This window comes from Pungitius pungitius, chromosome 9 (genome assembly GCF_949316345.1).
Source record: "Pungitius pungitius chromosome 9, fPunPun2.1, whole genome shotgun sequence".
Taxonomy (NCBI): Eukaryota; Metazoa; Chordata; class Actinopteri; order Perciformes; family Gasterosteidae; genus Pungitius; species Pungitius pungitius.
This window is the reverse complement of record NC_084908.1, coordinates 6,801,330-6,828,250: the sequence shown is the minus strand read 5'-3', so window position 1 is coordinate 6,828,250 and position 26,921 is coordinate 6,801,330. Positions and strand designations below refer to the sequence as shown.

The following is a 26,921-nucleotide window of genomic DNA, read 5'->3' as shown; positions in this document are numbered from 1 at the left end:
ATACATTTACTTAATTTAATGAATAAGATTTAAGTAAACATGGTGGAGTGTTTCGGAGTGTGTCTGTGTGTGAGTTTGAGTGTGTTCGTCCGTGAGTGTAGTATAGAGAAGTTCTGATGTTAAATGTTTTTGTATTTTTCTTTTTTTTTTATAAATTATTATATTCAAGGAGCAACCTGTACTCAGAAATATTTTTGCAATGTGAATTTGGAGTTCAGTTTTAGAAAAAAGGGTTGGAAATTAAACCTTTTTCATGCTGTTTTTCTTTTTTATACAATTCATCGATTAATCAAGAAAAAAAATCAACCTATTTATCAGACATATAAGATTGATTGAATAAAAGCACGCAGCGACACAGTTTGCCTCAAGGTTCAGTTTTGAGTCAATAGTTGTACGTTGTAAAATATTCGTAACAACACATGCACATAGTCCTCTGGCTGACCTTAAATTGACTTAAATCCCTCACCTCTGAAGCAGATTTGTGTTTTGTGACTTCGGATTATGCTAATACATTTAATATAATTTAATTTAAATGAAGACTGGATATCACAGATTTCAATATTTTTCAATCACTATTTCTAAAAAATGATCAGCCACATTGTCATAGATGTAATCACATCAATAGGATTTTATATAATTAATATCTTAACCACCATAACGACTTTGGGTGAGGACCTATCCCTGCATATAGGTTCATATTGTAGGGCTCTGCTCTCCTACGCCATACTGACAGACACCAGCAAATGGACATTGATCATGTTTACTAGTCTCCATTAACGTTTACGCAATGACACCAGATCAATAGTTCTGACAACACCATCTGCAGATAGATTCAGTGGCTGCAAGTCACTGAGCTTCCACTGATACCCAATTCCTTTAATTTTCCTATGTTCCTTTAACTTTCAGTCATGCCAAGTTTTTTCCTCTGTCCTTGGATTCATTCCTCTAATAATGGAGCCAGCATGCCTTCTACCACAGCCTGTGCATACACTCAGCAGCCTTGAATGACTTTGTGTGGGGGCTGGGTTGAATTCTTGGTCAGGACTGGTGTCATGATGAGACACATCAAATGCCAAAGGCAACTCAATTACTGGTAACTCATGTAAACTCTGACAGTTGGGTTTTGACCTTAAAAGCTGTGTCTCTATTTAAAATAAAAAGCTGCAGCCCATACACTAGACTGCTGATACATCTAACGAACATGCGTGAAGAGGGCTGCTTCCCGGGGCGATCTCTGATCATCTCATTATCATGGCGTTGAGACAAGGTCAAGAACAGCATAATCACAGCTTTCATTCCTGCTGTACAACAACTCTTCCTCCTGTCCGTCTTTTGGGTTGTCTTCTATCTAATTGTCGATCTGGATGATCACTTTAAGAACTGTTTGTTTTTCCTAACACAGATAGCGAAAGCAATTTACACAGTTCTTTGATGATACAGGATGTGAAGTAGCAGAAAAAAACAAAAGACATCAGTGTCAGTTCTGCATTGTTTTGTGTGATGATCAGTGGAGGCAAGGTTAGTAGTTAAGAAGTGCTCCTTACTTCACAGCCTTGTATAATCATGCTTAATGAAATGCTAATGGTAAGAATAGGGAATCTTTAAATCTGAAGGGGAACAAAGGGATAGATGGTGGGGAAACATAAGAGCTCGTTAGTTAGCACCATCAGTTAGCTCTTCAGGCAGGTCCTGAAGGGGCTTCTTTTATTCCAGCATTGCCTTGGGCAACAGCGGCTCAGCCCTAAAGCGTTTGAACTGGATGAAACTAAGCAAAATCAATGAGGCCTAATTCTGTTTGAGAAAGTCAACGCAGTTTAACTTATCACACATTATTTTATAGGCCTGTTAAAAAATTAGGCAACCACAGATTATCTTGACAGCCCCCAGAAGAAGTATTATTTATCTATATGTATACATTATAAAATATCACATTGGCATTCATTTGATTGACAACACATCATCTATTTAACTATATAACTAAATAGTCAATTTTAATGTTGATTTGCCAAAACAGTGGCAAAGAACACTCAGAGTTGAGTTTTCCTGAAAATGATTATGACATGACATGAGTACACACCAAACAGCCAAGTTATAATCGGACCGGTTGCTGATAAACACAGTGGAATGAAGAAGGCGGACTCGTCAGAAAAAACACTGGGGCTACATAACTTATTATCATATTAAATCACTTGAAGAGAACAATGAGGATCTGTTTTTACAGAATATTCTCTGATGTAGCTCAGACAACAGCAGACCAACAATGAATCCCTCACCAACTTGACGTCTGTTGTTTACTAGTTTGTACCTGCTACACACAACTGTGTGTTCACTCATTCTGTTTGTCCAGGTAGTATTTGTGTATGTATCTATGAACTATAGATATATGAAGAGTGCAACGATGAAACTAGATTATTATTTAGTACAATACTCTAGTTTCACATTTGCACTTTTCATATATTTATAGTTTACCTTTATTTTCACATCCAAAAAGAAAGTGAAAATAAAGGTATAGTGTACAGCTTATACGCACCTCATATTGTACATGGGGTAGATCGCCATGACTTGAGGAAAAGTTGAGTGAATAGTAACTCGCGAGCCGAAAATGCGTGTCAACCTGCCCCCCATTACATTGAATCCTTTTTCTGCAGATTTGTAACCCTTACCAGTAGACGTTTTGTAAGACATTAGCAACACACCATTTTGAGAGATTTGCTCTTTAACTGTAATTATTTTCATGATCCAAATAGCAAATTAAGATCAAAGAGTTAAATAATTAGCAGGAAAAAAGAAAAAAAAGGTCTCATTGGATCAAATGAGCATCACATGAAACTGCAGCTCAGATTCCTCAGTGTATAATCTGCTCTAGCAGAATCCAAACTAGAAAACTTTGTTATCTGCATTTTGATTATATGATGACCCCACCCTGTCCACAGCGTGTAGGTATGTAACTTAATATGCTGTACATTCTGTCAATGCAGTGAACACTGTGAGCGATCCGGCTGACTGAGGCCACAGAAGAGAGATCATTTGCTGGCTAATAAGCAGCACACATTGCAGACACTAAAGAACCTCGCTGGGACACACACCTCTGATTTGGATACACGGCAAGCACCGAAACCCGTCTCATAAGTATATATTACTTTTATATTAGCGATTGGCAAAAATAGTGAACAGTATGAGGGAATCGTAAATATAATCATACAATAATCATATGTGTGTATTGAAGTGTGATTTTTCTGAGTTATCACCATAGAATGAATTTATTGCAGAACACTGATCTGTGGCAAGAAACGTGTTCCTGGTTGTCTTCTCTGTTCGGGCCATCCTCTTCCCTAATCTCTGTATTGAAATGGTATAAAATCCCTGTGGCCTGGAGAAATCTGGTCTCACGTGATTAAAAAGATGCGATGTGTTAATAACAAATAGTCAGTAAAGCCTTGCATAACATGAACAGAATGTATGCTAATATTCTGTATTTCATATTTGTTTATTCTCCTATGCCCCAGGAAATGGTAATGTTTGTTTGTATATGCATGTTTGGGTATTTTGATTGATGATATTTTCACTTCTCCATCCAAAGACAATTATCAAGCAGAGAAAAAGATAACAGTGTTTGCTAGCAGCAAAGGCATACTTTTGATTAAAGAGAAATAATAGGGAGCTATTTTAAACACCTACATCTTTGCACATACACAGCTGCTACTGATCCCCACCCGGAGCGGAGGCTCCTCTTTGTATTTCTATTGCCGCTTTTTTTTCTGCATTTGAAAAGCCTGAGATGCATCCAAGGTTATTTTCTTTGAACTGTTCTCTTTAAATGTATTATATGTGCAACACAGACGCTCATCGGTTTCTCAAAATTGTGGGTTTTTAACAAAGAATGAATGCCATTTTGATGAAATGATTATGGTCTAAAAATGCTGGTAAAACAAGGTACCACCAATGTGTTCTGAATGATTGTCTGAATTAACATTTTTTTAGAAAACAAGCAAAATGAGAAATGAAAGGGGCAGTTAAATGGGATAGAGATTTCTATTACATGGGCTCATTTCTGTGCAAGAAGCTGATTATTCCAACATATACTATTAATTAAAATGGTTACTTATAGGAATGGTGTATTTTAATCTCAGTGATCACATTAAGGAATTAGCTTACAGACCAACAGAGCATAAATCATGTGATCTAAAATTATATTGTTTCATTATTAATAACAAGATAAGCATGAGTGATTTGGCTCACCCTAGAAACTACTGCTGAAACGCTCTTTTTGTGTTTTTTGTCTGTGTCGTCCATCTCACTGTGACGTGAACTGGCTTCATGCATGCAGCTTTAACCTTTTCTTCGAAATGCTGTGTTCCTCTTGTCCGTTTGTAGATCGCGATTGTTCCCAATCAGATTTCTTGGATTTCATAGCAGACAATGTTGCATTATTTTAATTTTTGGTTGGAACATATGCATCTCAGATGCCATTTTCTCTTGTTTGGTAAATGCAGCCACTACCAAAGTTCACATTAACATTATAACTCAGACTCTACAACCAGGACGTCAGTACAGTTTTACAAATTAGAAGTACATGGGGGCTTGGGACTGCAGTTCTTTGAAGAATCTGTTATTCAGTGTTTCTCTATTTTCAAACTGTAGCACATATCCTCATCCTGCTGCCTTCATGCTCCTCTGCTCATCTCGAAACTGTGTCCATCGGCCATCTCTGCTGCCTCATCAAAAGACTTTACAGGAGGACAAGCCCACGGGCCTAATTGGCATGGTCAGCGATGGAGCATATGCATTTTCCGGTGGGAGCCCAACTGACAGAATCCCTCACTGATGACTGCCTACATGGTCTCCATATGTAGCAGACAGAAGGGCCTGTACGGACACTGCCCCCCAACTAATGAAGCCAAGTCACCCTCAGCCTCTGCCTTTTAGAGGACTTTCTGCAGGATCTAGAGCCGGAGCACTGCCCCTCACTGCGCACGCTCACACGCACACGCAGAGGTCATAAGGGAAAGCTCAACGTTGTAAACACTGCCCCCTCACCTTCACCTACGTCCAGACGGACACTCTGACTCACCAACACACAGCCGAGAGACTCAGAGAGCTAAAAAACATAATTGCACCATTACCCTAACCTTCAGCCCCCCATCACCCTGCCCTGCTTCTCTCTCCACCACACACTCCCTCTCTTTCACATGCAGGCGTAGACTTGCAGGAGAAAATGGTGTGGAAATGTGACAGGAGACAGAAAAGAGGAGAGGGGGAATTTTCTTTTTTAAAGAGGCGGGAGAGAAGCTGCATGGTGCGAGTGTGAATTCAGCCTCCAGCTGGGCAGCTAAACGTACTTGGTCAGTCATTAGCATGCAGCGGTCTAGTCTGGTCTTTTAAGGTTATTCATTCCACAGAATTAAACCTCCCCACACTCAAAATGCTCGTTCCCTCTAGAGTTACTCTGCATTTTTACAAGTGGTTGTTTTCCACAACACACAATAACGCTCCAAAACACTGCCAGCTGCCGGTCAGTGTTTCTTGGGGCTGCAGATTTTTTAATAAGCTTCGTCATCCGAGCCCCAACCTCGCAATCTAATTCTTCTACCCAAGGTGCATCTGTTCTGCTTGTACTCACAGGAGGAACCCCACTGGGGTAGAACTGTTTCACAAAGTCACACAAGTCATACGGCGACTTAGACAGCGTAGTTATCAAAAGGCAACCGAGCAAAGGGAATCAGATATTTGCCGTGCTCAGCGTGGTGCACGGCTTCAAGCCAACAAGTGCAAATTGTGTGGCTGTTTATTTACCTGGGAAATATCTATGTGCATCACCAGCCTTGTACATGCAGCCATTTCCCCACCGATGGCGAAGGTGGAGATAAGGATGTAGCGGCGCATCGCAGGCAAAGGATTGTGTGAAAAGATGTTTTTCCATTAACCCCCACCATACCACCAGGCCATTGTGCTGCAAGTTATCTACAATGCAGATAACTTACAGAAAAATATCTCTGGGGAATTTCATGCAGATTGTTAGAAAGTTCTATATTGAACTGAAACCGTATTCCCCTTTTATTAACTTCCAATACACCTCCAGTCTCAAAGAACTTGCTGCTTTACTTTTGTTATACTGGGAACAAGAAGTGATGTTTTCGGGCATCTTTTTTTTCCGTCAGGACTTTGGCTGACCCACTTCCCTCATTCCGTTTACAACACAAGGAATATTTACTGTTGAGCGTCTAGAAGAAGTTAATGAGTTTGAGTTAGTGGCAGAATAAATGTTATTGAGGCTTCCAGAAGCTCTGAGAAGACTGGTCGTAGACACCTGGTGTCTACTACAAACCTATTCATGGTTTCAAAGGTGCAGTGGAATAGCAGTTAGGAGTTCCATATAGCAACCAGCTACCATATCTTTAGACACATCACAATGTTGTAACAATACAATTTACCTTTTGTATTATGGCTAATTGATCCTAGAAATAGCAATGAGCTAAACCAAGCTAATACAGTAACTACAGGTCTTCACAACTTCCTTCTGAAAATGACCTTAGGGCTTGTGGCTGCTCCCAGAAAACCAAAGACAGATCCGACAAACAATCACTGTAACAGTTTGTTCATGTTTTCCACACAGTGCTTTTTGAAATCAGATCATTGCCATTTATTCTGCAGTGGCAGTGTCCGCAACTTTGTAGTAGTAGTTTTGTTCCTATAATATTTGTAACATAACCCAAACATAACCGATCTTTTCAAAATAGTAATTTTGTGGCAATTCTTGTTTCTTGAAGCGAGATACGATGTTGATACAAAACATTTTCATGCAACATGTTTCTGGGTCAGACATCGACTTTTTCTGTTTCACAACTGTTTCTTAATCCCACTTTCATACCATTTAACTTGCTCTGCAGGCATCTAAGCGGCACTCCAGTTTACTGACTGCAATACTTGTCTTGTTTTGCAGGTGATTTTGATGCTGACCAAACTCTTTGACTTCAACCTCAACAGTGTGACTGAAAGTTCATTATGGAGGTAAGATTATCTACATGACATTTCTGGAGAATCATAGACCAGGAGTTTGACGCAACAAAGTGGTTGACAAATGATATATTTCTAGATATTTGTATTAGTGTTGTTTGAACTGAATTGGTACTCATTCTAAAAGGCAATAGTTAAGGTACTATTACACATTAAGAGCAAAAAATAACCAGTCCTATATCATCATACATACACACATTATATGTCAGATTATGTTTTTATTGCAGTATATTAGATTATCTTGAAGTATATTATCCACTGATCTGTGATAGAAGAGTAATTATTAGATTCCAATTAATCCAATGATTTTTATGGTCAGTGTGTGTGTATATATATATATATATAGTGCCACTGTGTATGGTAGCTCCTGTCATTAGTGGGTCAATGGGTAAATGATGAAATGAAATGTTAATGAGTTTTGAGTGGTCAGAAGACTGAAAAAAGGTTCTTAAAGCATATGTGAGCGAGTTGGGAACAAGAATGAGTTTGGACAACACCTTAGTTGTCACGAGAGGGTGCAGGTCGAAGGCAGGCAGGCAGGGAGGGAGGGAGGGAGGACTCAAACGCAGAGTGCCAACAAACAAAGTGCTCTTTAATATTTCTCAAAAAAGGAACCGCCATACACCAACCTGCACATGGGACAGGAAACAATGACGCGACATGAGACAAGAGACTGACACGGCTTAAATACACAAGGGAGGTGCAGGTGATTGAACACAGGTGGAAACAATCATTGACACAGCAGACAATCACAGGGGAAGACAGAACAAGGAAGGAAGTAAAGTTACCCAGGAACACAAGAGACATGAAACTACAAAATAAAACAGGAAGCACACCCAAACCGTGACATTAGTCATGTTCCCATTATGTTTCATTCATATATGGAGAACATAATAATGATCCCGTTTTGTCTGCATACATTGATTTAGGTCACGCAGCTCATGAACAAGAGTGGGATCAATTTCAACATCAGAAACAAATATGCAATTTAAAAGATTTTTCAAGGAAAGCTTGTCAGAGAAATTATTTTTTCCTAAATGTTTTTGTAATCAAAAAGAGGTTGTACATGGTGATGAACATGTTTTTACAATCTCTGCAACATGAGAACAATAGTACAAAGCTTGCTCAGTAGAACAAGCTCTCCAAAATGACAGTGCATTCTAAAGTTGAACTGAACCTTTTTAACAACAACAGCACAACCGGCATTTCCCGGCATGGAAAATATGAAAAAAATCACATTTTCCATCCAATTTAACACAGGTGATAATCCAACTGGGGAAATGTTGGTGCATTGTAAAAATAGTATTAAAAATGCTGGTTTTAGCATCTGTCCAAAGCAGCCGTTGCCCCATCATATCCTACTTAAAATGCAGTTGAATCTAGGGTTTCCTCATATAGACAAGTGAGGCTAGAGTTCTGGCACTGATTGAGGTCTTACATTACCCTTCAAATGGTGCACATGAAAGTACTACTTTATTTAAGTTGCTATAAATCTTGGTGGGTAATTTACAGCCATGAAGATAGACAGCTCAGCAAAGCAACCAATAATGCAATTACAATAACCAAATGGTCCGCTGGAAATCCAACAGTCCTCAGGGGAACTTTCAAGCTAAACAAGGCGGTATCTCTGCCGGTTGTGGCCCCTATATAGCAGCTTGAGGTAACGGTGTGTGATATAAATAGCTATAAATCACATGTTGAAATGTGAACATGAACAACAAGTCTGTCAACCTGTCTTTCATTGCTTTACGCTAAAGGACAATTTAAACATGTAAACATCTCACATTGGTAAGCTGTGATGCAAGTTCTTTTTTCCCCTTCATTAACAACTTTATATTCACTTGATTTCTGCAGTGCAATATGACCTGAACTGGACCACAATAGCCCGATTGGTTTGTCATAACAAAGTTAAATTGATTGGAACTTCCATGTGCACTGGACTACTGTGTGCACACTTTCTGAAAATTGGTCAGATTATGTTTTCATTGCAGTAAAACCGCATTATTGGATTATCTTGAAAAATGCTTTGATTAAGTCAACAACAGAGTATGTTGTCCACTGATCGGTGATAGAAGTGTAATTATTAGATTCCAATTAATCCAATGATTGTTGTATCACTGAATTTGTGTATTTTCCTGTTCAAATACGGGGAGGCGGCAGCAACGAGCTGCGCCTCCTAATGCAATCCCTCATAAACCCGGTTGAGCTCAACTTGACCACGTATAATTAATGTCTCTATATGTCACCAATGTACTGTTTGTACACACATTTATCCTCACATCCCATAGTCTGGGTCCTGTATTTCACGTATTTTAGTCTTTAGTTAATCTTTAAACGCCACAGTGAATACACGGTAAGGGAGGCAGCTGGACTGTGCTCCTCCCTTCCTGCTTTTTTTTTTAGACAAAGGGACTGTTGAAACTAAAAGAAGATAAAGGGGACTTTTACACCAAGGTCATAGAGATGTTTGTCGAGAAGGAGAGGCGAATGGGCTTAACATAATTTACAAAAGTAAAGGTAAGAGCATGCAGACACTGCTGTACACGACAAAAATAAAAGACCAGCCCTATTTAATAATAAATTAAAAATATATATATATAATAATGTATGATAGGCTGTACGTTACCCTAAAAAATCAAATAATAATAATATAATAATAATAAATAGCCTAATTAGAAGATACAACTTAAAGAAAAAGAAGGAAACCAGAAAACATCTTGGATAACATCAGCCACAATGCCAACACAGGGTAGGAGTGACCTCCTACCTCCTTCTACGAGCGACCTACCTCTCACCAGACTCTGTTTTGAATTCAACTTTAATTTGTCACGTCGACCTGTGTTCACATTGGGTAGATAAAAAAAATATATAATTACTGCTACTGGTTGGTTAGAGTTCCACAATCTGTAATAATTATTTAATCAACGTACACATCCCGATGTGTTCTTTTTGAGGGTTTCATTAATTCATCCTGTCTCAAGCAGTGGTGTTGGTGTTTTTTGCACTTCATTGAATGGCCTCATGTTCAATATCCCGAGATTCATCCAGCTCCCAAACCATGATAAATCAAACCCTCACAAAAAATGTTCAAGTAGCTTACTATCAATGTAGGGTGGACGCAGAAAATTATATATATATATACAGTATATATATGAAACTGTATCTAATAAGCCGGTTAATCAGTGGCCATAAATATCATATTCTCTATCTCAGAGAAAAAAAGAAGAGTCCATTTTCCTATGTGAGCAATTCCAAAATGGACTGATATCATTAATGTCTCCTTGCACAATGTGTCAGTTACTCCCTCCCATCCAACATGTGGACAGTGAACAGCATCAGCTGATCTTGTGAAGCCAACATCCACACAAAAAATGAAAAAACAGCGGTGTGGTCACTCAGAGCAGCTTTTCACACCCACGCAACCCCTGAGTAGCCCTTAAAAAGGCTGGTAGCCAGGCGGACATACTCTGAAGCATCGTCCTTGAGAAATTTTCATCATTTCATACATTTTCCATTAAATGTAACTACCATCATACCGGGTTGTTTCATCTGCTGGGGTTGAGCTTTTTTATGGGTTCATTTAGAAAGTTTCTATCGCACTAAAAATAAGTCATTAGCCCATATTATTGTCCTTCTGAGGAGCCGATCAATAACCCTAGCGACGTCATACTTAATTCATCCGGCAGAGTATTCGCCTTGTGGCTATGTAGTAAATATGTCCGTATTAGAAAAAATACGTGCATGTATAATTTAATTTTCCAGTGTTCCAAACGTGTATTTTTACGTAATCCAACTTAAATTGTGCAAATTTCCATTTTGTTCAAATATGATATTTTGCAGAGGATGACTGAAATAAACTACTGGATCTATAACTCAAAGAGTGGGGGTAATTGAGAAAAAATTGCTGTGACTATTTCTTGTATTTTCATGGCTCAAAACTTCTAGCAGGAAGTCCTCTCTAAACTGCTTCAGAGCCCTCGAAACAAGGACTTCTTTGAGGAGAATGTGGATAGATTGTTTCATTTGAAGTCACACAAGGCATTTTAGGGTGTCTTTGCTAAAGTTTTAAGATTTGCATCCATTAGGCTTTTTCTTCTTCATGTAAAATCAGAATAGCTCATTGAGCTATTTGAGCCTCAGACCCCTCAAATAAGTCTGAAAAAACAGTCTATTTCATCCCTTCACACCTTGCCGTTTTCTTTACTGTTGTTATCCATTTATACAAGGCATCATTTACAATTTGTTTTCAGGGTGATAAGCCACGCCCCCTCTCTGCCACATCTAGGGCATTCTCTATTATTTATAATATATTTATATGGGCCCTGATTTGAAGCATCTTTTCTTAACAGATTTCTCTGTTTTTCTGCATTACTTCATTACTTTTGACCACGTTGTCATACTGCGTTCATATCCTCTGATCAAGATGCCTGAGATTCTGAAATGTACCATTCTTATTTCTCTTCAAAAGACAAATATCAACATTTGTGCTGTACAACACTCACTGTACATGGTGACCACAGTTATTATCTTTTTTTTTTTAAATCACTCCAGTACAACTTGGCAAATAGCCAATCAAAATGGCCTTTAAAAGGTTGGTCTTGGAACTCTATTGTGGTATTAGTTTTTGAATTTTAGTATAATTTGTGTGATTAGTAAATTGAAGAATGAACTTGTATTGAATGCCAGTGCTAATGAGCATCTGGAGGAACTAACTGTGTGTTCTGGTTTGTGGGATGGGTTGTTTTTGTGCTTTGTAAAAGCAGCAGCTAAAGTCCCCACACGGGGGCCGTAATGATGAGGCTACTGTTATCCTTCTGAATCCATATTGTTATGTTGGGCACAAAGGGGACTTAATTATGTGCTCTTTCCTGTCTCCCACTGAATTCTCGAGGGTGACTTTTAATTGCAACAAGTAATTCATTGAGTGTTCATCCGAGCTTTCTGATTAAATTTCAGGTCAACTGACTATGGAGCAACGTACCAGAAGCTGAATGACAAAGTGGGATCGAAGACAATACTCAGCTATTTATACGTGAGCCCCAACAACAAGAGAAAGGTATTGCTCTACTTTTATTTCCTTTGAACTTGATTGATGAAGTGATTTTAAAACTGTTGCTTTTCTTTTTTCTCAACTGTGAGTCTGTGAGGCAAATTGAAATGCAGGCCGGGCTCATGGCTGGATGTCGGACTCACATTATATTCATTTCTGCATGTCAGCGAGATTCATTGAACAAAAAAACTGTAAGAAAGAACTGAACGTGAATCATGGTTTAGCTAACCTCCACTGGCCTGTTCCTGTACACAAGACTCATTTAGGGGCTTTAGCCTGCTAAGCCCTTGTGCTACCTCTGCCTAACCTTGCATAACCTTCTCGGCTGCTGCACCTCCTCTCTGGAATGCCACCCCCATTCATCAGGCTCCCACCGAAGTATCAGTCAAACAAGCCCTCAAAATCCACCTCTTGAAACTTGCCTTCAGCGGCTAAGCCCTACGCCCTGCCCTCCACATGACCCATTTCATGCAGTTTCTCCAGTTTTCTTTTTACTAAAACATTTGTTTTGTTTGCTCCTCTTTTTTTTTGTTCTGTCTGTTTTTGCCCTTTGCAAAGCGTCTTTGGGTATTTAGAAAAGCACTATAAGTGTAATTATTTTTATTCAGGCCAGCTCTGTTCTGTACCCTGTGGAGGTCTTAGATGCTACTTGTTACATTTTGGGTTTGTTTCCTGTATTTTTTTGTGCTTTCCCTGGTTTAGCATCACTTCCTGTCCTGTCGTGTCCTTGATTGTTTCCACCTGTGTCCAATCACCTGCACCTTCCCAGTGTTTTTAAGCCCTGTGTGTCTTTTGTCTCTGGTCGCGTCATTGACTTGCCCCTAGGCATTTTTGATTTTGGAATAAAGTCTTATTCCAGAATTATTTGGAAATGTGCGATGGAGTTCAGCTTCCGCCACCCCGATGTGAAGCTACTCTTCCTGCCTTTAGTTTACTTTTTGTACTTAATCCAAGTCAACTACAAAGGCTTATCATTGTTTTTAGATATAGATTATCAAATATATATACCTAGAATTAAGCTTAATTTGGCTTCTTGGGACAAGGCATACTTGTCGCTTCAGTCCTGTATACCTGTTCTCCACCTTGCCTCCCTGGGTTAGGGTTATCATAGGATCGCCACATAAGCCTGTATAATAACCACATAGTATATATAAATACTTTGCATTTGTGTGTGGTTTTAGTACGTTATCCATGTCCAGGTAGGTTTATTTAAGGGGGTTTTGGGTCCAAACATCATTGTCATTTTCATCTTGATAATAACAAAAAGGTAATAAAGTTCAACTTGATTAATACACCAAATAAATATGTAAATCTCTAGCAGATCGGAAATGTAAGTGAACATTCATAAAAGAAAATTCAAATTGTATTATTACTTTATATTATATATTGACATTTTATCCTGCTACCGTAGCATTAATAGAGTGAAGCTGAGGCTGACAGAAACTAGTTTATGAGCTATCAGCCTAAGTTCTCGACATGGATATTAGACACTACTGGATTAAAACTGGAGATCAATTCCCATTTATGCCATTAAAGCAGCTCGGGAAAGAAACAGCGTGGGAAGCCCTAACTTAAACATTTATTTGAGGTGTGCTACATTCAACAGCAATCCATTTAAAAGCTGTTTAGATATTACACCCTGGATTGAAGCTTGAATCAAACTGATGGAAGGAAAAAGCCAAACACGAGTAAAACATTTCAGAAAAACATGTTGGAAAACAAACTTCTTCATTCTGAAATACACTCGAAAACGTAAACACTCACATCTCTGTTCTTCCACCCACATGCAGTTCATTCCTAGCACACAGCTTGCATGTTGGTGAGGGAGAGCAGCAAGGACTGCAGGTTCCTAACGCTTGCCCTCGCCCCCGGCATGGCGCCATGTGACTGCTGCTAGTGACAGACAAAAGCTCCTCTCTTCTCTCAGTAGTGGAAGTAAATCAGGCCTCTGTGGTTGCAGGGTATAGAGGGGGTAAAGCACTGGAGAACGTAAAGAGACAGCTAATAAAGTGATAGATGTCAAGTTAGCGCTGAAGAGGATAGAGAGGAGGAAAAGGGGAAAAAAGTGACAAAGTTAAAAAAAGTAGAGCGATGGCCCAGGGGTCACTCATGGAGAAAACATCACAACAATTACATACATTTATATTCTGTGGCTTCACACTGAGCCGTACATGAGAGAACGCATCTCACGTACACATTAGGGAAAATGATTGAGGGTTTTAGCTTGAGAGCACATTATTACAGTAAATGGCTGGGGATGGTGAGTGCTGGTAAAAAAAAAAAAAACTGTCAGTCTCCTACAAATGGGTAATGCCTCTAATGGTTCGAAAACAAAGAGGTATTTTACAGAGAAATCAGATGAGTGACAGAGAGAAACAGTCTCTGATTCCCCTTTTAGGAATACAGAACTGCTTTTTTTCCCTCAAGAACATATTGACTAAGGGAGTGTTCACAGTTGGCTTTATACAAAAAAGCGGTGCCTTCAGCGCTTTTTGAGTGCTCGATTCTACTGATACATGGCTTGCTTTAGCTTTGGCATTTGAGGAGAAGGGTGAACAGCCAAGGCGCCGTTTATGGGTCCATTAAAGATCTATCGATCTGTTCCCAGTTCTTTTACGTGTACGTTGCTGTATCTTTTGCGACTCATGTTAATTTCTAAATTGTTCTACTGGTACCTTCTCCATCTTGGTATAATTTGGGGGCATCGGTGACTAAGGTAGTAGGTTACGTACCCACTCTCCTCATCCTGACGTCACCCAGTGCTTTTCTGCCATGGGGGCATCCCAAACCACCTCAACTGGCTCTTTTCAATGCCAAGGAGCAGCGGCCCTACCCCGAGCTCCTCACGAATGGCTGAGCTTCTCACCCTATCTCTAAGGCAGACGCCAGCCACTCTCCTGAGGAATCCCATTTCGGCCGCTTGTTCCCGTGACCTTGTTCTTTCAGTCATGACCCATCCTTCATGACCATAGGTGAGGGTAGGAATGAAGATTGACCGGTAGATCGAAAGCTTTGCCTCTCGGCTCAGCTCTCTTTTCGTCACAACGGTGCAGTAAAGCGAGTGCAATACCGCCCCCGCTGCTCTGATTCTACGGCCAAGCTCACACTCCATCTTCCCCTCACTCGTGAACAAGACTCCGAGGTACACAAACTCCGTCACTTGGGGTAAGGACACCTTTCCTACCCGGAGTTGGCCATCCATTGGAATCATGTCCTCAGATTTAGAGGTGCGAATCCTCATCCCAACCGCTTCACACTCAGCTGTGAACCGCTCCAGTGAGAGTTGGAGATCACAGAGAGATGATGCCATCAGGACCACACATCAAAGCGGCAATGAAATGCGCAGCCCCCCTCATTACGATTTATATTTGCAGATCGCACTGCATTTATTTGCGGATGGCTTCACATTTGTGTGTGGTTTTTTTGAGACTCGTCTTAAGTCGCAGATCCACAAATGGTTTTTTTTCAACATGGCTACATCTGTAGCCAATCAGATGAGCACAACTCCGCCCTCCTCTCCAATGCAACTTACGATCCCAAGTCAGCAAACAATGGGGTCTGGTAGTGACGACTCCCCGCTTAAAGTCTAAGGGATAAAGGTTCTATGGCGTGCGTGATTGACAATAATTACGTTTGAGTTGTAAATTATTGCTACATCAAATATGTTTTGCGCATTTTAATACAAGTGTTAGCTAACTGCTTTGCAAGGTAACGTTAATGCATACAGACAACCTTGGATCATAAGCTAACATTAACTTAGTCACTATACAATCATGTATACTAACTTCACACAACAAAGCCTCGTCGGTCATTTGCATGGAAAAAGCTGGCTTGTCAAAACATAATTAAAACATGAATTTAATACTAAACCTTGATTGTCTGTGAAGTAAACCTTTGACGTTAATTTACTGCTTCACTGTGGTTCAAGGAAGTGGTAATTTTTATGGGTTAACTGTATTCAATACTTGAATGAAATAATCAAAGAACTTCAGATACTATACTAGGACATATGTGAACAGGAATTCAAGTGCATTTTCTTCTACACAAGTCCAAAACGAGAAGAACTGATATCTATCATAATTCTGGTGGAACATCTTCTGGTCTGGAAGTGGCTGGGGAGCTTGAATTTGAAGAAGCAGGTGAATCGGGAAAATTGAGATTACGACCTCAACCATGAGGTTTTTCTCCAGCAGCTCCCACCAAACCCAGAAGGTCATAAGGTCATGGTGGACCACCTCGGCTGATGGAAGTGAAAATGTTATGCATGCGACACCTCACATTTAATTTAAATGTGAGCAACTCAAACTTCCCAATATATCACACACATCATGCATAGAATCACACCGACCTAAAGGATTATTAGGAACACCATACTAATACTGTGTTTGACCCCCTTTCGCCATTGATTCAACAAGGGGCTGAAAGCATTCTTTAGAAATGTTGGCCCATATTGATAGGATAGCATCTTGCAGTTGATGGAGATTTGTGGGATGCACATCCAGGGCACGAAGCTCCCGTTCCACCACATCCCAAAGATGCTCTATTGGGTTGAGATCTGGTGACTCTGGGGGGCATTTTATTAGAGTGAACTCATTGTCATGTTCAAGAAACCAATTTGAAATGATTCGAGCTTTGTGACATGGTGCATTATCCTGCTGGAAGTAGCCATCAGAGGATCGGTACATGGTGGCCGTAAAGGGATGGACATGGTCAGAAACAATGCTCAGGTAGTCTGTGATATTTAAACAATGCCCAATTGGCACTAAGGGGCCTAAAATGTGCCAAGAAAACATCCCCCAAACCATTATACCACCACCACCAGTAGCCTGCACAGTGGTAACAAGGCATGATGGATTCATGTTCTCATTCTGTTTACACCAAATTCTGACTCTACCATCTGAATATCTCAATAGAAATTGAGACTCATCAGACCAGGCAACATTTTTCCAGTCTTCAACTGTCCAATTTTGGTGAGCTTTGCTGCATACCTCGGTTGTAACGAGTGGTTATTTCAGGCAAAGTTGCTTTTCTATCAGCTTAAATCAGTTGGCCCATTCTCTTCTGAACTCTAGCATCAACAAGGCATTTGTCCACAGGACTGCCACATACTGGATGTTTTTCCCTTTTCACACCATTCTTTGTAAACCCTAGGAATGGTTGTGTGTGAAAACCCCACTAACTGACCAGATTGTGAAATACTCAGACCGGCCCGTCTGGCACCAACAACCATGCCACCCTCAAAATTTCTTAAATCACCTTTCTTTCCCATTCTGACATTCAGTTTGGAGTTCAGGAGATTGTCTTGACCAGGACCACACCCCTAAATGCATTGAAGCAACTGCCATGTGATTGGTTTATTAGATAATTGCATTAATGAGAAATTGAACAAGTGTTCCTAATAATCCTTTAGGTGAGTGTTTATCTGTTCCCCATTTTGTATACAGATTTTGCATCAGAACTGGCATCCCTTTCTTTTTGTGTTCATTCTTACCAATCACAGCACCCAAACAAGTAAATAGAGATGCAATAATAAGTATGTAACTTAGAGAGGATCAGACAAGTGCTGCTAGGTGACAGACCCGGTCACACACTAGTTATTTTCAATAATTGTAACTTAAATTCAAGATGTTACTTCGCAGAAGAAAGAAATTAACATTCAGAAACTGTAGACAACACTAGCTAGCTAACAAAGCTTATGGAGCCTCAAGATTAAAGTGAATATTCACAGGATTTACTCCGCTAACATACCATTAATGTATCATCACGAATAATACATGATTCAAGAACCTGAGATTACTTTAGACTTGTTTCACTTACACTGCGCGTCGTCATAAATAATTGCAATTATTGAGACTGATCTAACCCCATATCAAACTGTCCAGAAAATGGCATTGACAAAAAAAAGTTTACTAGAAAAACAAACAATACATTAGAAATCAAAGGGTTCCAAAGAAAAGTATGATGTGGATACTTAAAGGGATTTCACTACTCAGTATTATGTAAAATTGAGGCCTTAATCTGGTGTCGCAGAAACATCCGTCTCAAGCTCTTGTCACGGGGGGAGCTCTTGAGGAGGACTCTGACGCAGGGTAGAGGTTCTGCTGACAACCTTTTATTTCCCAAAAAAAATACACTGGGAAATCCCTGAAAACAAAAACTCTGCTGAGGGATGAACAGGGAAAGGCTCAGGCTAAATTATAGAGCTGGGCAATACTAAATGACGTGAAGCAAACAAAACCCTCTCTTAGCGAGGAAAGGAGAAAATAACAAAGTAGAACTTAAAATGCTCTGATTTAACTCCAAGAGCTGCAATGTCAACACGGCAAAAGCCAAACCAAAAATCTCTCTTATCGAGGGAGGTATTAAACTACAAGGAAAGCCAAAAATGCTCTGAATTAACTCGAAGAGCTGAATAGTCAAAAATGCAAAATGCAAATCAAATTATCTTACCGTGGAAATAAGAGCATAATCAATCACTATCAAAAGGGCTCTGAAATAATTTGAAGAGCTGTGGAGCAATAAACGGCATAAGGGCAACTCAAGAATCTACAAGGTTCGAGACAGACAAAACTGTGACTTGGACTTGATACTAACATGAGGCAGGTGTGCAAGACGAAAGGACATGACACACTGGCACAGGACATGGGGAGATGCACACCATAAGTACTAGGGCTGCAACAACGAATCGATGAAATTGATTAGAATCGATTATTAAAAGCGTTGGCAACGAATTTCATTATCGATTCGTTGTGTCGCGCGACTATTATCTTTGAGTTTTAAAAGAAAGTTGCGCGCGCCGCGCAGAGCTGAGAAAAAAAAGTTGAGCGCTCGCGCAGCAGAACATCGGAGAGACCCGTACTACTGTTCTGAAACATGCGGAGGAAGAGAAGCCAATGCGACTAAATATTTCACACTGAAATGGGGGGTGCGGGTCCTAACGGGGGGGGGGGGGGTGCTGCGGTTTTCTTTGCAGCGCCAGTAGTTTTACGTTCTAATCGCCGCGCTCGACTTCAAGGTGTAACCTTTATTATTGTTCGGTCTGAAACAGCGCGCCCAGTGACGGGTGGTGCAGCAATATTGTTGTCCGGGTGGAAATCAGGAGAAAGGTCGGTCCGGGATATTTTCGGGAGGGGCTTTGAAATTCGGGAGGGTTGACATGTCTGATTGTAAGATATGCAAAAGCGACATGGCCTGGCACGGGAGCACCACGGCAATGATTCATGATTTTGTGCCTAATATATTTAATTTGGCGGCTGTAAAGTATACATCATGCGATGTGTGTATGTTTTTTGTGTTAGTCCATTTTATTTGCTTACTTAGGGATGTTCAAGGAGCAATCTGTTAGTGCAAAAGATATTTAGGAAGTGCACAGTCAGTTCTATTTTTCAATAAAGGGTTGGAAATTAATGTTTTTACATTTTTTATTTTTTTATCCGATTCATCGATTAATCGAACAAATAATCGACAGATGAATCGATTATTAAAAAAATCGTTAGTTGCAGCTCTAATAAGTACACATGAGGGAAGTGTGGGAACAGGTGGACACAATCCGTAATCAGGGAAGACAACCAGACTGGCGACACATGAGGAAGAGCAAGGAACCTAAAATGAGAGGAGAGTTAATTTCCAAAAAAATCACAAAACAAACGTGGAGACATGACAAAAACCCAACTTGACATACAGGTGTGACAGCTTTTTTAAATTGGTTTGAGAGGCACATATGCCTTTGCTTGGACATTTTCCATTAGGTTAGATTGATAAAGTCTTGCCTATAGTTGGCTGATTGTTGAATCATCTTTTTTTGCTAATTGATTCATATTGTCATTTTAGAGATTGGCTTCCATTCATTCTACTCCAGACAAAAGAGCTGAGAGATCGATATGAGGTATTTGCTTTCTTGACTTGGCTAAAGAACACATTCCATAATAGGAAGTGTTCCATTCATTTTTCTCCAAGCCCCTTGCCTTTAGGAGGCAATGCTGATTGTTGTGCTTGTTTGTGTGTGTGGCGCCGTCTGCAGCACTGAAACGGAGCAGAGAAATCGACAAAAGGGAAACAACACTCAGTCAACAAGAGCGAGATTAATATGGTCCCACAAATTTGTACGGTGCAATTTAGCCTGCATGGGATTGATTCACGCACAGTTAGAATATTGAAATTACATTGTAGTACCATATATACCTGCTGGAATGACCGTTTCCATTAGAAATTTTTATTTCATGACATTTTGGATTTTGACTATTAGTCTTTTTCTCGAGAGTCTGCATTTAAGTCCTCCTGCTTCCGGCTTCTGCCTTCTCCCGCACGTGACAATTTTAAACTATACTATACATGGACAAAGACATTTCACCCCCTGAATAACGGAAACATTCAATCAACACAACCTTTACCTGCAGAAGGCAACCAAGCAGGGGAGAGGGAGGCAAAGTGTCTTCATGTCCAGCAGCTTTTTAAGGACACAATGCATGCCGAATGAATCAGAGTGAATCAGCCATGCTTAGCTGGCTGGAACATGCCGTGCACGCAGCGCTGGTAACGCAATCAAGGACAAGCTAGCAGATGATAGTGGGAGCGAGGGGATAGAGGGGGGGGTTTAACATCTGTCAGCCCAGAGGCACAATCTAGAAATGGCTGCGACGAGCAGAGAGGCGAGTGCCCTGGACCCTGAGAGAAGACCGAGAGTCAGAGGCGAACGGAGACAGGTTGACAGAGTGTGAGACACAGAGATGGAAGAGGGAGAGCATACAAGTTTTGCAAAGAGGATGGGTAAACCGATGTGAGCAGTGGGATTCCATCAATGTGCTTTCCCTTGCCTTTACTGGGCATTGTCTACTTTCTCAGCATGAGAGTAAAAGCAATCCAATCGGGCTTGACACAGTCAGCATGGAGGACCTGAATCCTCCTTTTGAAGGCATTAGCTCATGCCGACAGACAATCTTCATGAAAATGCGTGCTCAGAATGGCATATGCTGTTATGTTATTTATGAATGATCTCTGTGAAGACTTAATTATTGCAGCAGCTCAACATGGATCAACATTTCTAAGGAGGGAATACTGGTAGTTATTATGTAAACATAGCTTGTCTCATTCACAAGTAATGACGGTGTAGTTCTGTGTTTTCATACACGGCTTGCACTCTTTCCAAGCTATGTACTGCCATGAGGGGCAACTAGCTCGCTGTAGCTCAGACAGAAACCCAATTATACTAGAGGCAAAAACCTGACATGTTACTGCTTGTCAGGCCTGGCAGGAGTCTAGGGGAGCTGAAATGTCAGGCGCTGTTCAATTAGGCTCAGCGTAAATGTTCCGATCAAGAGACAGGAGTTTACTAAGACTGATCAAACTGTTTGAAAAGCACCAGGTCGATGTAGGGAAAGTTTATAAATAAGTGTGTCCAACTCTTTATTTTCCATGTCTTCTACTTAGAGCCATGTAGCACATAGCCAGTATGTGTCAAGAACATTTATGGTAGAAGTTGCAAGTGAGTGATTCTGTCGTTTCTGTCTATGCAGACAGAAAGGTTGCACATGGATATCAACACCTGCATCTGAACAAAATATATGGACTGAACCCAGAGCTCTGTTTTGTCCCTTCCCCAATCTATAACTATCATTTACCTGTGCATCCGGTTGTGAGCTCCCTTATGTGGGGTCTGCATGTATTTGGGTATTTACATCCTGCTTGTATGCTTGAAATGAGAGGAAAGTATTACCTCGTAGAGGGCTCCACCTGTGCTATTGGAAGAAGGGATACATTATCATTTTATCCATTTTCTCTGGGTTCCAGTCTTACTGTTTTTTCCAAGTGGTTGGCAGGAGATGTTGAGACCTTTAGCCAGTCCAGCCCATGTTTACTACTGACATTCATCAACCTCTTGTGAATACTTCACCCTCTTCTGGCTAGACCTGTTTCCCTTTGACTGCCCTTTGGCTTTAATCATTGGACTCTGTATCACTGGTGTAAGTAGACTTTTCCCCCAGTCGCTAATGATATAGGTGTGGGATAAGTCAACGGCTTCTGTAGCTTTGAGCCATACATAATAACCAATATAGTCCTGTCCTTAGTCAAATCTGAGGCCCTTTTTATTGTATCACGTTTTGAAAGCTTTTCCATTCTGAGTGCTGTCTACAACAAAAAAAATCTATTTATTGACGGGTGGGAAATTAGTAATAGATTCATTCTGAGGGGTCACAATCCAATTACTGGGTGACTGGGAAATGGAAGTGGAAAGTGTATGTAGCTAATTTAAATAAAAATCTTCAAGTGTTTACGGTACTCTATCGTCTGAATGAAGTATTCCTTACACATATCCTAAATGTCCTCCAGGTAGCACATGTATGCTTCATTAACCTTTGTCATTTTCAACCTTTTGGCCTCATGATTTACTGTCTCTCACGCACACACACACGCACGCACGCACGCACGCACGCACGCACACACACACACACACACACACACACACACACACACACACACACACAGTATATTCCACCACTGATTCTCTGTCTATGAGTGTGCAAGGATTGACTTATCCAGGACTCTTATAAAGAGTTTTATGTTAAGTTCCCAAGACAACTGCAGTTTTATGAAGTACTTGGAAGTCTTTTCTCAGCCTATTAATCCAAAATCTTAATGGCCTTTTGTCGTAAAAACCATGATCTGACTAGTATGGCCATTGCTTTGGAAGCAAGTAGAAGAAACACCCAGCTTAATGATGAATCGTTTCACTCACTTCAGTGGTCTTTTACATGCCAGTTTTGGAGAAAGAGGGCCAATTCAGGACTGGTTTTGACTTCCTGGACGGAATAAAAAGTGTGATATAGAAATCCTTGTTTCTATATGATATGATAGTATTGAAGAGTTTAGACTAAATGCTCGGTAAATGAAGCAACCAACTTCAAAAAACGATTTTTTCTCATGTCTCCTGTGACTGTCAACACTTACAGATTTAAAATATTGCAATTAATTATTTCATTCTAATCTATATGTGGCACATTTGAATTTTATGCCCTGCTGTTTTTCCAGTTTTGTTTTATTTTTGCATGATTCTTTTCCTTTGCATTCCAAAGTGTAATCGAATATTCTTATTCAAGCCTGCACAAAAGACATTTATCGGATCTCGTTTACTCATCAGAATGCAAAAAGTAATATTTTGAGACACGTGTGTTCAACGACCGAGGAAAGAGAATACCTGCAGAATGTAAACAACACTCATTTGAAACCACCATTTCCTGAACTGAATAATATTATGCTAAGTCCTCCAGGCTTCTCTCTTGTTTGTTTGAGAACAAAAAGGTTAAATAAGGTTATTTATTTCACGGAACAAAAGAATACATGCCTTTTCATCAGAACTGTAGCAATCTCCATACATATGTCACCCGGGTCTATTAATCTTCTCATTCCAATGTATAGTACAAAGTGCATGCTGAAGCCTATATGTATACTGTATTCCTGTGATTCAGTGATAAAGTTGTCCACTCTTCCAGCTGAGCTGCAGTTCAATGTGAGCACAATGGTGATTGCGATGTGTAGTTCACACTTTGAGTATATTTGATTGAATCTGTCAGCATGTGGCTCACGTATGTGGCATTAAATCTGCCCTTTGGGATCGATGAACTGGTGTTAGTGGTAAATGCTGTTACCCAAGCGAGTACTGACAAATGAGTCACTGGCATGAGAGACCAGAACCACTTTGCTGAACGGTGCCATACTGAGAATATCGAATCCTAGAGTAGTGTATTCTCTTAGTCCCGGCTGTCCGTTGGCTAAAATGGCCACAAAGGGATCGGCATGCGAAACCCCATCTCTACAGCACATGTAAGCCTCAGTCCTCAATACTTTAGGGCCGACTTAAAAAACGCCACACATTAACAAGTTCACATGAGTAGCCAGTTTCCCTTTCATTTTAACGTGAACTGCACTAAGCCTATTTTCTTAATACAATTTGAATTAGTCCTCAGTGACTATTATACCCATAGGGGTGACTAAAAATAAAAGTTGCTTACCATCCCTTTTGTCTGTTATGAGCTGATTGCTAATCATCTGTATGTTGTTCTTTAGTCAACGTGCATCTTTAATGACACACCATGGGCATTCTTTTTCCAGGACAAGAATAGACTTAACTAAAGACATGAGCATGCAATGTCATGCAGTATTAAATCCACACAGCCACAAGCGAGCCTCTGTGCCTCTGCACTCTCCTAATGATGAGAGTTCTTGTGTGTCTTTGACGTCCACTGATTCAATTATATTTGCATTTGATATTATCTAGGGATTTCTTTTTGATTTTGTGATTTTTCTATGGGGGACTGTTCTGGAAATAAAAAAATAAAGAAGCTCTTGGGAAATTATTGCGTTCAAGGCTTGAATGAGCATAGACGAGAGAATGAAGAGATGTGAAATGAGAATAATGAATAGGGATTCCAATTAAGCACATGACATAATCACTGTGTTAATTTATTAGTCAGGTATATTATGTTGTACATACAAGGATATTTTCATGGTGGGTGGTGCTTACATGGAAAAAAGGAGAATAATGTACAATTAAGTTAACAATAGAATATAAAAGTATATAAAATAAGATATAAAATTAAAAGAAATTTAAAAGAGAAAGTGCACAGGAAACCCGACAGCAATGTGTCAATGTGAAAGTGTCCAACGTTGTTTTAAAGTAGTCCGTCACTGGGGTACCTGGGCTCTGTTGATGAGCCCTTCAGAAAGGGCAGAAAAAAACTTGGGGTGAGAAGGGTCGGCTACGATCTTACTAGCTCGCTTCAGGGTCCTCAGAGCAAACAAGCCCTGGAAAGACAGCAGATTGTAGCTGATCACCCTCTCTGCAGAGCGGATAATGAGCCACAGCCTGCCCTTGCCTGTGGCTGCAGCGTACCAGGCGATGATGGAGGAGCAGCGGATGCACTCAAAGATGGCAGTTGTTTTTGCTGTAGTCATCCAGCAGTCCTGACAACATCCCAGTCTTTTCAGTCCGTGCATGTGCAAAGCTTCACTGGTCCACTTCTCAAATTCCCTCACCACAGGTTTGCAGAACATTCATTTCTGCCTCTATGCAGGAATCAAATGGACCATGCCATGGTCAGGGTGTCCCAGCGCAGCAAGAGGGACGGAGTGATAGGCCCCTATTGGGCCTATATCACCAATTATTATTTTCAATGGAAAACTGTCTTTGCATGACAATCTGCAGCCATAATTGTAATCTCAGATATGTAATGAGTCTTGACTGACTTGCCTCTTTATATTTTTTCCTTCTGAGAAGAGTTCCATATTGTCACTAATCGCTTATACTTCCCTCATCTTTAGATCATGCTGCTGACTGATCCGGAGGTGGAGAGCAGCCTCCTAATCAGCTCTGATGAAGGGGCTACCTACCAGAAGTACCGGCTGAGCTTCTACATCCTAAGCCTACTCTTCCACCCAGAGCAGGAGGACTGGATTCTGGCCTATAGCCACGACCAAAAGGTTAGAGAGCGGGCCCCAAGGCCAGTGCAGCAGGCAGCCACTCCAAGGTATCAAAAGAAGCTGATCGTAGAGACAGATTAGAAGCAACAGTTAACTGTCCCAGTCATATCAAATGACTGGGACAGTTGTACTATATCCTAAGTTTTACTTTGTACTTTAAAAAATCTAAGTCAAAATGGCAAGCAACTTTAAAGCTATGAGATTCTAAATTTGAGTCAGTCAAAATGGGGCTCCAAGATGAAGGTGATTTTGTGGTGTGTCTTTCAACAATGTTCTCAATTCAATTGTGTCTGTGTGGGTTCTCTAAGGGTACCGTGGCTTCCTCCCACAGTCAAAAGACATGCTCTAAAGATTAGGTTTATTTGTGACCCTAAATTGCCCATTGGTGTGTGGATATGAGTGTGAAAGGTTATATATCTCTAGATCAACCCTGGGATTGACTCCAACCCCCCCCCCCCCCTGTATGAAGGATAAATGACTTTGAAGATGGAAGGAAGGATTGATGGATTTGATTTTGTTCTGCTGGAGTCTGTGAATAAGTAAAGTGAAGAGTTAGGACTTTGTGGTTCTTCCTCAGTTTCTCATATTTCTCATAATGTGCCAGACATACAGTATAGTAACAGTTGTTTTGCTGTTAAAATGGATTTTTAATGAAAGATCAAAATGCATCTGTTAATTGATCCTTTGACTGTTTATTATAAAAGGCGTATTGTATCTCCCCACTGAATGCTTTTAACATTTAGTAATATGAATTGATTTTTTCATCATTGGACGTCTCATTGGCCATTGTGTTACCTCACTTGGTGGTAGACTGTGACTTACAGCAGCAGAATGTAGTATTTAGAAGGTTTCAGATGGCATTCACTACTTTTTTCCATGAGCTATAAGGTAAAGAACACTAACATAAAACATTAGGTTAATACATATCTTGAATTTATTTTGAGATTGCGGTAATGAAACATTTACTTAGAGCTGACTTGGGTTTCTGGTCTAATTTATAATCTATCTATCTATAATCTCAGTCAAACTTCTCATCATTAACTATTATTGTACAATCAAGTTACCTGGCTAGAGTTTAGAGACACAGTGCAAATAAATAATCATCTATGGAGGCGGTGCACGATGTCCAAACATTATTGGGAGGCGGAGGGAGGCAAACTTTACACACATTTTTAAATAACCGTTTGTGTTAATAAAATGGTTTCCGTGTCTAATGTTTCAGAGGTGATGAATAATGAAGGCATCCTCATTAGCTGACGGGTTGGTGTGTGTTTGTGAAAATACTCTGCAGATTGTAAGTGGGAGTCAGAAAGCCATGAATGTTATTTTTAAGTTGTGTTTTCAGCCCTTTTTTTTACTTCATTTTATCTTTTTTGAAATTCAA

The 26,921-nt window shown here is 40.1% G+C and overlaps 1 protein-coding gene across 5 annotated transcripts in view; it reads left to right on the top strand.

The window, feature by feature from the left end:
- The window catches only part of LOC119218173 (VPS10 domain-containing receptor SorCS1), a 130,666-nt gene that overhangs the window by 66,103 nt on the left and 37,642 nt on the right, over positions 1-26,921 (top strand). For all 5 annotated transcript variants that reach the window (XR_005120352.2, XR_005120353.2, XM_037472386.2 and 2 more), the window contains exons 2-4: positions 6,941-7,008; positions 11,971-12,070; positions 25,379-25,537. Coding sequence is in view for 3 of the 5 variants with exons in the window: in XM_037472386.2 (XP_037328283.2) it covers positions 6,941-7,008; positions 11,971-12,070; positions 25,379-25,537 (327 nt within the window). In the remaining 2 variants the exon portion in view is untranslated. The remainder of the gene's footprint in view (positions 1-6,940; positions 7,009-11,970; positions 12,071-25,378; positions 25,538-26,921) is intronic.